Source organism: Cajanus cajan, chromosome 8 (genome assembly GCF_000230855.2).
Source record: "Cajanus cajan strain Asha chromosome 8, NIPB_CcT2T_4, whole genome shotgun sequence".
NCBI classification, from domain to species: Eukaryota; Viridiplantae; Streptophyta; class Magnoliopsida; order Fabales; family Fabaceae; genus Cajanus; species Cajanus cajan.
In genome coordinates this window covers 8,977,686-8,988,869 of record NC_138524.1, presented here as the reverse complement: position 1 = coordinate 8,988,869, position 11,184 = coordinate 8,977,686, and the positions used below count along the sequence as shown (strand labels likewise).

Genomic DNA, 11,184 nt, shown 5'->3' with positions numbered 1-11,184 from the left:
TTTATAATAAATAAAATTATTAAAAAAATAAATACAAAAAGTGATGCTATACATGTATATATATCACTACTTGTTTTTATTCGAGACAAAAACAAACGTCTTTCATCCATCGTGCAAACATGTTACTATAGTAAAAATAAAATCCAAAATTTGAGAATTCTCTCGAACGATAAAGAAAAATAAAATATTATATATATATATAATAAAAAAATAAAAAAGATAGGAGAAAAAAAGGTTAACGTCGCATATTATTTGAAAACTTTTGCAAAATGTCTCGTGTTTTGTAGTTTTAGAGGATACAATAGAATCCATTATCGATTTATGTCTGTAGCATAGATATTTTTCAATCATACTATAGATATTTTGTAAGTGTGTGACAATCATACTAAAGATATACTATTCGTACTTTTCAATCAAACTAGAGATAACTTTTGTGCGTGACAACAATCATTCTAGAGATAATATTATTTGCACGGAAATTTCCATAAAAATCTTACACAGTATTAATTTTTTATTTCTTTCTATTGCACGGAAACTTTTTTATTTTTCACTTGTGTCGCCACTTTTAGTCTATAATTAGAAATTAGAAAGTGTTTATATTATGATGATGCAAGTTCTTGCGTGTAGCCGAGTCAGCTTGTGTGATTAGGGAGACAGATAAGCGAAACGGTGTGCCATAAATAATAATATTTAAATGCAACTGCAAATGTTACATCTGCGACTTCAAGTAACAGCTTGTGGATTTTGTTAACAGTGGCACTGGCACACAACATCATGGAAACTGCGGCAGAGGTTGTTTCATCTCATTGTCTTGTTCTATCAGACTTCTCTGAATCCAGCCCCACACATCTTTCTGCTATGGAACTTGGGATTCAGAATTTTGGGTACTTCAAAAAATATAACTTTTTTTTGTTGTCTATTGTGTTTGAGGATTTTGTTGGGTTTTGATTTTGCATTGTTTCCCTTTTGGGGTTTATGAAAAAAGAGAGAAAAATCTTATCTTGTTTTTGCTATGTTGTTTTGAGTCAGCTGCGCGCATTACAGGAGGAGATGCAAGATCAGGGCACCGTGTTGTGATGAGGTTTTTGATTGTAGGCATTGCCACAACGAAGCTAAGGTATAAATTTATGTTCTTGAGAATGTTTCACTGTTTTAGGGTTGAGTTGAGTTGAGTTGTGTTAGCAGAAAACTCATACATTCATGTTTCATGTCCATTTGTTTTGATTTGAGCAGAATTCCGAGGAGCTTGATGCTGTGGATCGTCATGATATTCCACGCCATGAAATTAAGAAGGTTTGCATTTGTTTACTCTTTATTAAATTATTACTACTCACTTATTGAATTTGAATTGGGTGTTATTCTGTTGTGTGATTCTTTTGGTCAACTATATTCTGTGCCTTTGAGTGATTCATCATTTATATGATTTGTGTAATAATATTCTGGAAAAGATAAGTTACTGTTACTGCTAAAGAACACACTCGAGGAAGGGTCCTAATAATTTTGTAGTTCTTATCATATATTACTGTGTTAAACTATGTTTGGTATCGTTGAATGTTGACTCATTCCACCCTATTTTGTTGATTTTCAGGTTATCTGCTCCTTATGTGATACAGAACAAGAGGTGAGTTCTAAAAATCTGAATTATAATAATCAATAAATAAACGTACATATAAATATGACTGGCTATTGATCTGTTAATTGATTTTCATGCTCTCAGGTTCAACAGTACTGTGTAAACTGTGGAGTATGCATGGGCAAGTACTTTTGTGCTATATGCAAATTCTTTGATGATGATGTAAGTTCTTCAGTGTGATAGAATTTGAGTCATGTTTTGTTCTTTTCTTTAGTGTAACTAGTTGTGCATATTGTACTAAAAAATTGTTCAATCTTTCAGATTTCAAAGAATCAATACCACTGTGACGAATGTGGCATCTGCAGGTAAAGTTTTTTAATCAGTTTGCTAGCCGCAATGTTTCATGTTGTGTATCACTAGACAGAATTTGATTAATCGTCTGATCTAAGTAATTGTTTTTTACAGAACTGGAGGCAAGGATAACTTTTTCCATTGCAAGAGATGTAGTGAGTATATTGTCCCAAATGAATGTTTATTTTTTTCTCATACTTTTTCTCCATCAGCTGATTACTATATTCCTACCAATTTTTTAGGATGTTGCTACTCAAAGGTGATGGAAAAGGGACATCGTTGTGTAGAAGGAGCAATGCATCACAATTGCCCTGTTTGCTTTGAGGTAATAAAAACTTCTAGTACTATGACAGTGTAAAATTTTAGAAAGAAATTTGTCTGATTCTTATTTAGATGATGATTTCATTTTTTTCCTTTACAGTATCTATTTGATACAGTAAGAGATATCACTGTCCTACCTTGCGGCCATACTATACATTTAGATTGTGTGAAAGAGATGGAAAAACATCATAGGTAAGACATTTATATCTATCTTCATAGCACTAATGAAGGACTTAAATGGTGTTATTCTGTTACACCATTATGGATCTCATCATTCAATATTCTTAATTTATTATGCTGCCATGAGCTGCTATTGTTTTGCCTTGAGACAATCTTCAAATTCAACCACTGTTATTAATTCATTCTTTGGAAATGGATACATCATACAGGTACTCGTGTCCTGTTTGCTCAAAATCCATTTGTGACATGACAAGTATGTGGAAGAAGCTTGACGAAGTGGTATGTAGATACCATTTTTTCTCTCTCTTCATATATAGAGTTTATTTAGATATATATTTAGAAAAACTTTTGAATCTTCTCTACTAGAAAAACTTTTTAATATTAGTAGAAAAATTCTTAAAGGTTCTTTTAAGTTTTATCCAAACTGACTCACTTTTTAAAGAGCATATGGTGGCATACTTGCATCCATATATTCATTTTTGATATAATAATGACATTCTTGAATGAAATTTTATCAGATTGCCTCAACTCCAATGCCTGAAACTTACAAAAACAAGATGGTAAGTAACAACTCCAACCCTAAAGTTTTAGAGCAAATATATTAAGGGTGGCTTGTGAGACTTATCTAACTGAATATTTGTGTGAAACCATAAGCAGGTGTGGATACTTTGCAATGATTGTGGAGTAAACTCTAATGTACATTTCCATATTGTGGCTCATAAGTGCTTAAGTTGCAACTCATACAACACAAGACAGATACAAGGAATACCTGCTACATCACGCTCGTCTAGGGTGACTGAAATGGTGAGATGAAGATTGTGTTGCATAAGGGTCTCTTCAGTCTTCACTAAGCCTTATTTATTCTCTAGAATGGAAAACAGCTCTTGCTGAGTGGAGTTTCTCAGTTTCTCTATTTCTAGCTGGTCGAATTCTTGTGCTGCTAGTGGAAGAAGGTTGAAAGCTTGTCCTTTTTTACCCGCGCATTGTCCTTTTTTATCTGCTAGTGATAATGCAAAATTATAAAGAAAATGTCAACCAGCATGATGTTTTGAATTTTAAAAATTTATGCACAGAACGTCAAATAATTTGATGTTTTCAAGTTGTTTGTATCCATGTATTGAACGCGCGTCATATAGTGTGACGTTTTCTCCACTCTCTATAATTTTACGTATCTAAAATAATTTATTTTAATAAAATATTTTTTAATTAATTTATTTCAGTAATTTTTTATTATTTATTATTTATTATGGCCAAAAGGCCGGGGGGAGAGGGGGTGTTGAAAGAAAATTGTATTGCAATATCTCGAAGACAAGGTCCAAAGGCTTTATTATAATCAGAGGGTGGAAATGGGTGAAAAGGATCTGTGCATCTTGCTTGGAACTTAGTAATGAGGATCTTTTTAGGTTTTTGGGCCTTTTCTGGCCTGGCTTCTACCATGTTTAATTGTTTATGTCAAAGGTATTTTAAACAAATAAAAAAGTAGGGTGTAAAAATAGAGAATTGAGATGTAAGAATAATATGGACTGCTTCTATGTTATATGATCAAAAGAAACAAATGAAAGCACACCCCCTCTGGCCCAAAAAAAAAAGCATCACTAAAATATAAACACCATAAACAGCTGGACCGAGTAACTAAAGCAGACGAATATAGTAAGTAAAACCAAACATCACAAGCCCAAGATGCGATCCTAGAATAGCCTAGTCATTGTGAACAAAAGAAATATAAAAATAAAGTGATAAAGAGATGGAAGAGAAAGAAAGTATGAAATATCAAGTGTACCCCCAATATCACATCTCTCTCTACACCACATCCGACTCACACTCCATAGAAGGGTATGAGAGAATCATTTTAGATAAACATACTAAATATAGACAGTAGATGCGTAGGTAAGCCAGGTATCTTAATTTTCTTTAAAACAAAAAAAAAATTTAAATGTTATTAAAGGTATTGCAAAGTAAAAATAATGCATAGATATAATATCATTTTAATTTGAAATCTTATTATTGTTAATTTTACCTGAAATCTTGCACACTATTTTGATGCACTAACAACACAAGTAACGTATTGTAAAATAAATAAATAGATAAATAAAATAAAAACAAGACAAGTAACGTTGAATTAGGTAGAAAATAACTTAGATGAATGTCATTTTAAAGAATATTTAAAGATTATCCAATCTACAAATAAACTATATTTATTGGTTTTAGTCATCAATAATTTCTTTCATGTGTAAGAATATGTTCAAATTTTAAATAGCACAACAGAAAACAACTATATAGGAGGAATAATATTATATATATATAAGTTAGACTATTGGTCCACGACAATATGGACTAATTTGTGGAGAAATGGGAGTCTCTTAAAAGAAAATGAAACTATTTTAATCGTTAAAAAGGGTTGTTGATTTAAATAGTAGATGTTTGACTTTCCTTAAACAAAGTGTGATAAGACTAGTCCCATCATGCTTTGGATTTTCCTAACTCGAGTAATATTACCTCCATTTAAAAAGGAAATTAAGAGGAAAAATATGCAGTTTTATGTTTATGTGCCAAAGGTTTCCAACACATGTATAACAATGTAAAATTAAGAGTAAGCAGTTGAGATGTCACCGATTATGATGCATGTCAAAGCTTTTATATATTACACTTAAATTGAGTAGCAATACAATAAATTATTTCTATGGACTCCAACCAAAAGAATAAAACCCCAAACTAAATATTGAAAGTTTCATTAATATCATAATTTCCCATATAAATTCATTGCTACATACCAACACCACTAGAAGGAAAATTCCAAAAACACCCAGAGAATATTATAGCTAGAGAAAAAGAAGGAAAAGGAAAAGGAAAAGTAAAGATTGCAAAACAAACACTACTCAATAGGCATAGTGTCCTACTTGTCTCTTGCCTTGAGTAGAACCCAAGATTTGTTAATTGCCCAACTAATGATTATCCGAGTCAAGATCTCAATAGCCAGACAAAAGCATGAAAGGACTAACCCTGATTTACCTTTCCAGACAAAAAGTTTTTAGTCATCACCTTTATTATTCTCTCCCTCAAGTTTGAAGCTAAAGGGACCCATAGAAGAGAATTATAGAAAACCCACCTTTTCAATCCTTAGAATAAAGTAGTCTTACACGTGAATCTATTCAAATAGGCTTATACATTTTTGGAACAAATTTGTCTAACATTAAGACTCTTATTGTCGTTTCCGTTGATGCTTTTTATAAGTTCAATAAATAGTGTAGTACCAATATAGAACCAACAATACATAATCATGCTCTCTACTCCAAACGTGAAAGTGCTCTACAGACTAGCCACTCCAATCACCACCTTTAGCACCACTGCAAGTTAATATGGCCATAAGCATTAAAATGTCAATTTGTCTACGTAGACATTTTGGGTTCCAAGAAAACCCCAGCTTTTAAAAATCTTGACTAGAAGCACCGCTTTTAAAAGGGTACATAAAATTAGCCTTTTACCAACCTTTATCAGCTTTGAGAATTAAATATGGTCATACAGGATATGTTACATTTTGATGTTAAGTATAACGCATCCAATGTCAAAGTCAAGGTCACATGCTTGACAATTGACATCAGCTCCAATGTCAAGAGATGGGTTTGAAAACGACCCGCACTTAATTTTTTCCACACCTTTTGCCCTTGAAGGTGCAAGCTAAGTAGTAACCAATAATTTGAAGCAAGCAAAAGGGTGCAAAGGTAGATATTGTATCAGGAGTTACAGCAGGATGTGCAATCACCTCATTCCAGCACAATATATTTAAGGAAATGGACCAACGGGACCACACCTGCTATTGTAGCTGGCTAGCTGCTCCCTTAGCATTGACTCAATTGTCAAAATAACTTTACTTTGTAAGCTTAAGGAAATAATGTCACATGGACCTACCAAATATATACAATCATGTTGAATTCAATCTAAAGCTGAAAAACCAGTAGTTTTTCTGTTGCCTAAAATCTGAAACTTGATTTTTCAGCAGCTGCTAGATGCTGTGTCTGAAAATGGTTTAGATTGGATTATAACCCGAGCTCCTGAAGCAAGCCTGCTGAGGAAAAAATATTTTTCAGTCTATGTTTTTTGAAAGGTGTAAGAATATAATTATAATTTTAAGAGACTTGAGAAACAAGATAGAGTCAACACTTAACTTTCTTCAATTTTGATCACCTCCTCCTCTTCTTTAAATGAATCTATCCTCTTTGATTGCTTCTTCCCTGACGAAGGTTCCGTGATTCTCTTGCTGCTACCATTGGATGTTACTGAGGATATGGCTGAGCCTTCAATTCTGTCTGAGGAGTTCCTTGGTCCATCAGAAACAGGAGATCTCATGGATTCACTTCGGGGCTGCTTGGTCAACGAGACCTTGATTGACCGTGGAATGCATTTTGAATGTCCTGAGGATGATTCCTCTTTGTATTCTTCCGGTTTTTGGTCTTTATATGTCCTGCATATTTGTATGTTGATTTTGTTACAGATGAAACAACGGCCAGGATGTGACATGACAACGAACATGTCCCTATCACATGCCTATCAAAAACCAATTAAAAAACTCTAAAACATGAATCGAAGAAGCTGATCACTATAGTTCTTGATCCCAAGTCGAGCTCATTTAGTGGCAAAGAATGAGAACAAATAGTAAAGAAGTTCACGATAACAAATACTCTTTGTTATTTTGAAGATTCTCAGTACAAACTTTTTACAGTAGATGTTTAACAATTTCAATGATTCCTATCTTTATATTAAGTACTAGCCTCACAAGCAGCAATTAAGGCCTTTGTTTGGACCTCTGAAGCCTCCATTTCCATGAGACATTTAATGCAATCACAAATAGATTATAGAGATATAAACAAGCATGTGAAAGTACTTGTATTCCGTGAAATTCTGCTAGCTTCAATAACTGATTGAAAAATGACTTACTAACATATAGATTTTGTAACCATTTTATTGAATAAATGAAGTGATAAGAGGCATAGAAGATGCTCAAGTGATTATTTTTTTAAAAGCAAGAAAAAGAATATTAAGTGATATTTTCAAATTTGAGACAAAATCGTGCATTTAACGTGCGAAATATAATTTAACGCAAAGAGGAAGAGAATTTCAGATTTTAGAGGAACTCAATTAGCCTAAAATGACCAGATTCAAGCAGTGGACCACTGAATAACTTATCCGGCTTTTCAACCTGATCTAACATGAATCAATATTTAAAATCTAAAGAATGACAAACCACTGGAGTTGGTCTAGTGGTTGGAGAGATTGGAATAGTGCATGAAAACTTAAATTCTCATTGCCGTCGTTATAATCTTTCCTATAGATTAAAAAAAATTCTGAAGAATGACTACGTCCTAATTATTAGTCCTACTATAATACTACATCAGAGATCAGATCTTAAGTAACCCATACACTATTTCCTCAGCTTTGAATAAGTATTAGGTTGTGAATAGTCATTTCAACACACTTAAGTATACAGCAGCAACTGCAACTCTTCCCCATGCAAATTCGTAATGTTGCAACGGAAATTTTGAAATCAAAACTTACCTCTCATCATTGTAGGAAGAAGAGCGTTTCAGAACATTATGTCCATCTCCATCCTTCAGTTTAGTCTCCACTAAGCTTCCACTAAAGTATTCTTTGTCTTCCAATCTGAGGCTCATCAACTTTGGATTCTCAGCTAAGCAATCAAACTCCCCCAGCATGAAAGAAGTTGAGAACAGTGGGGAAGGAAATTTTGAATTGGAAAACCTTGGCTTGTAGGAAGGAATAAGGCCAAAACTATGGTTTTTCACTGATATTGAGCCACATGAGATTAGTTGCATCAGTAAATTTGAAGCCTTGACCCTCGTGTTGGTTGGTATTCGCACGCCCTCCTCTTCCAGGATCCTAAAGCTGTTCACTTTACTAGCATCAGCTCTAATCAGAGATTCCAAAGTCTCAGCCTTCCCCACAAAAGATGAGGAACTTGAAGTTGAGGGAGGAGGAGAAACAGTGTCCCTACAGATTTGCGGAGTATGTTTCACTTGTGGAACTTCAGTTTGACATATCTCATGGCATTCAGATTCTAATGATCCATCCTCCGTCGATACACCTCTTGTACAAGTTTTCTGAGATCTGGATCTACGGCCATTTTCTTCTGTCTGAGTCGAAGCATCGGCCAATCCATCAGTTTTATAAATTTTGTACTCTGTCAATGCCAAGCTTAGCGAATCACTCTTTTTGTCTCTAGACTCTGGAGAAACATCGGAGGAACCAGTATGCGGTTCTTCTTGGGAAAGCTCATCGTCTTGGGAGATTCTTGTCTCTTTCCCATTCAAGCTAGAAGAGGAGGAGGCTTCATCATGGCTCCTAGAAGAAATTGGCCCCGGCAACAGCTTCACGCTTTGTATTTTAATATTGCTAACGGGACTGAAACGTTCTGAAAAGCAAAATCCACCAAGACTAAGGTCTTAGTCTTAAGCATTTTATATCATGTAGGACCTAACAAATTTTTATCCGAACAAAATATTTACCTGAATTTGATTCATCAAATAACTCAGAACCTTTGAGAACGTATTCATTTCCATGAGCTGGTAGAATTATGTCATCTTCACATAGATCATGCCACACAAATCCATTCTTGTAGCTCCTGAATTACAAGAAGAACAAACACCTATGGTAAAAACTAAGCACAAAATGTAGTCCTAGGAAAAATAACCAAAAACTAAACAATCTTGGTTGCTTTATCTTAAATTGTAAATTTTATGCTTCCTTGACTTTTCCAAAATGATAGAGGCACAAAACCAACCAAGTCTCAATTTTTTTTTTCTTTTCCCCTCTCTCTATTTTTTTCTCTTTCCCCACATACAAATTGAACACAAGAACATAGAAAATGCAACAACTTACTCACCTCTTGCAAGACCATGAATACAAGGAAGCCATGCCTCTACCTCTCAACACATTCAGTCTATCAATGACATCTGCACACAAAACAATCCCTCAAAATCCACAATCCACAAATAATAAAAACAGCTTCAAGGGCAACAACAACCACATTATTGTACCTCTCAAGTATAACCCATCCGGTGAAGAAAGTGGGACCTCCATGAAATGAGGGTGCTCTAGCTGCCTATTTCGACAAAGATAGTAAATCACGGGAACCTTCAGACTCTGGTGGTATTTTGGGGACTTCTCAGTCCACACTTTGGCCCTCTCAGGACTCACTTGCCGGTTGTACTTCTTCATCCTCGCTTCCATTCCCACATGCAAAACAACCCCACCACCCCTAAAAATCCAACCTTTCACGACCCCTCAACCTTAAATCCCTGCCAAAGAGAACCCCATTTCCCCATTAGCTTCATTCCGTGCAAAAACGTTACTGGGTCGGCATGGAGATTTTCAGATTTTCCAAGGCTGCACAAAATCAGATCTAACTAGCCAGTAATACAATATGCATAAAACTGAAATCTTTGACAATATGCAAAAATAAGTAAAGCAACAAGACAAATACCTTGGGAAAACAAATAAGGTAACTGAATTAGAAGGTGAGGGAGGAATCTGTGTTGAAGTGAGGAGAAAGAGGAAGTGAAAATGAAGGGGCGTTGGGAAAGACAGATAGTGAGAGTGGGAGAGAGACAAGAGTGGGTCAAGGAAGTGAGTTTGAGTAGCTTAGTACTTATTTTATGGTGATGTTTTTGGCGGATTTGATGGACTTGTTTGATGCGGTTGAGATTTCAGATGTTCGTGTTTGTGCTTGTGTTGTTGTGTTCGGTCGTCTGACTTTGTTGTTCCTTCCACCTTTTATAATGCTGATTTTTGGTGTTCTGTCCTTTCCAAACTCCCATATTTGCCCTTTTATTCATGCGCGGTAAAATTCAAAGATTAAATCACACCGTGGAAAATGGAAATGGAAATCATTTCTTATGCTTTCTGTGTTTCTATGAAAATCAAATCAAATCAAATAGTCACATATTATAACAACTGTCTTAAGTTAATTTGATACTTTCCTATAAATTAGTTTTTGATTGTTCTTCTTGATACATTACATTTATCATGTCTAAAAACTTAAAAATAAATGAATAATTGATGCATGCATATATAGTAAAATTTTTCTGGACTACCACTATTATTTTTGGATAAGGGTTCAAACGACACTAGTGTAATTTTTATTAAGTATTATACCACTAAATAATTTCATATTAAATATAAATTTTATAAATTCAATCGTTAGATTGAAAGTTTTTTACTCTTAGATTATATATTTAAAATTTTATATTAATTTAACATGATTTAATACTTCATTTTTATATAAATAAAAAAATAAAAATAACGTAATATATATTTTTCAAAATATAATAAAATATGAACATTTTGATTATCTTCAAATTGTTGTTCAATTTTAATAAAATTTGATATACACATATAAAGTGATATAAACTTTCAATCTAACAGTTGGATTTAAAAAATTCACATTTAATATAAAGTTATTAAACAGTATAATACTTAATAAAAGTTATATCAGTGTCATTTGAACTCTTCTCATTATTTTTGTACATAGAAATTAAATTATTTCTTAAAACTATAAAAACTCGTATCATTCATTTATATCAAACAGTTATAAATTAATTTTGCGAGTTGTAAAGTAAGTAGTAATTTACTGTCACCACCACTATTATGTCGTAGTATGTGAACTCTGGTTTGCAAACACTACTTTTTTGTTATAGGTTAATGGTGTGTTTGGATGAGAAATTTTACAAATTCAAAGAATTTGAAAT

At 33.6% G+C, this 11,184-nt stretch overlaps 2 protein-coding genes across 7 annotated transcripts; one reads left to right on the top strand and one right to left on the bottom strand.

Moving 5' to 3' along the window:
* Positions 1 to 508: 508 nt before the first annotated feature.
* On the top strand, positions 509 to 3,639 carry LOC109798644 (CHY-type/CTCHY-type/RING-type Zinc finger protein). Of its 2 annotated transcripts, XM_020358985.3 has the most exons (13): positions 509 to 669; positions 755 to 884; positions 1,030 to 1,117; positions 1,234 to 1,293; positions 1,589 to 1,621; positions 1,718 to 1,795; positions 1,895 to 1,938; positions 2,039 to 2,079; positions 2,167 to 2,249; positions 2,346 to 2,437; positions 2,635 to 2,704; positions 2,944 to 2,985; positions 3,083 to 3,639. In XM_020358985.3, exons 2-13 carry the CDS (start codon positions 775 to 777, stop codon positions 3,236 to 3,238), a joined length of 897 nt encoding a protein of 298 aa, XP_020214574.1. In that variant the 5' UTR covers positions 509 to 669; positions 755 to 774; the 3' UTR covers positions 3,239 to 3,639. The 2 variants fall into 2 exon arrangements, with proteins under 2 accessions (XP_020214574.1, XP_020214575.1); XM_020358986.3 differs by lacking the exon at positions 509 to 669 and having other exon boundaries at positions 700 to 884.
* Positions 3,640 to 6,087: 2,448 nt separating this feature from the next.
* On the bottom strand, positions 6,088 to 10,217 carry LOC109799091 (protein SOSEKI 3). Of its 5 annotated transcripts, none has more exons than XM_083061814.1 (7): positions 9,921 to 10,217; positions 9,475 to 9,839; positions 9,321 to 9,390; positions 8,944 to 9,059; positions 7,976 to 8,849; positions 6,590 to 6,884; positions 6,088 to 6,487 (listed from the first exon to the last, which is right to left on the bottom strand). In XM_083061814.1, the coding sequence occupies exons 2-7, from the start codon at positions 9,665 to 9,667 to the stop codon at positions 6,416 to 6,418; spliced, it is 1,620 nt and encodes a 539-aa protein (XP_082917940.1). In that variant the 5' UTR covers positions 9,668 to 9,839; positions 9,921 to 10,217; the 3' UTR covers positions 6,088 to 6,415. The 5 variants fall into 5 exon arrangements, with proteins under 5 accessions (XP_082917940.1, XP_082917942.1, XP_082917943.1 ...); XM_083061816.1 differs by having other exon boundaries at positions 6,088 to 6,488; positions 6,589 to 6,884; positions 9,475 to 9,823; XM_083061817.1 differs by having other exon boundaries at positions 6,088 to 6,485; positions 6,589 to 6,884; positions 9,475 to 9,823.
* Between the last annotated feature and the right edge of the window lie 967 nt (positions 10,218 to 11,184).

What these genes read in the sequence shown, in the direction of transcription:
- LOC109799091 (XM_083061814.1), bottom strand. Translation starts at nt 9,667, where the DNA reads ATGGAAGCGAGGATGAAGAAGTACAACCGGCAAGTGAGTCCTGAGAGG. An exon ending in GGATGGGTTATACTTGAGAG is followed by an intron (nt 9,391 to 9,474) that starts GTACAATAATGT and finishes TTTTGTGTGCAG; the next exon opens with ATGTCATTGATAGACTGAAT. An exon ending in ATTTGATGAATCAAATTCAG is followed by an intron (nt 8,850 to 8,943) that starts GTAAATATTTTG and finishes TTTGCTTTTCAG; the next exon opens with AACGTTTCAGTCCCGTTAGC.
- LOC109798644 (XM_020358985.3), top strand. Translation starts at nt 775, where the DNA reads ATGGAAACTGCGGCAGAGGTTGTTTCATCTCATTGTCTTGTTCTATCA. An exon ending in GAGATGGAAAAACATCATAG is followed by an intron (nt 2,438 to 2,634) that starts GTAAGACATTTA and finishes TACATCATACAG; the next exon opens with GTACTCGTGTCCTGTTTGCT. An exon ending in GGAAGAAGCTTGACGAAGTG is followed by an intron (nt 2,705 to 2,943) that starts GTATGTAGATAC and finishes AAATTTTATCAG; the next exon opens with ATTGCCTCAACTCCAATGCC.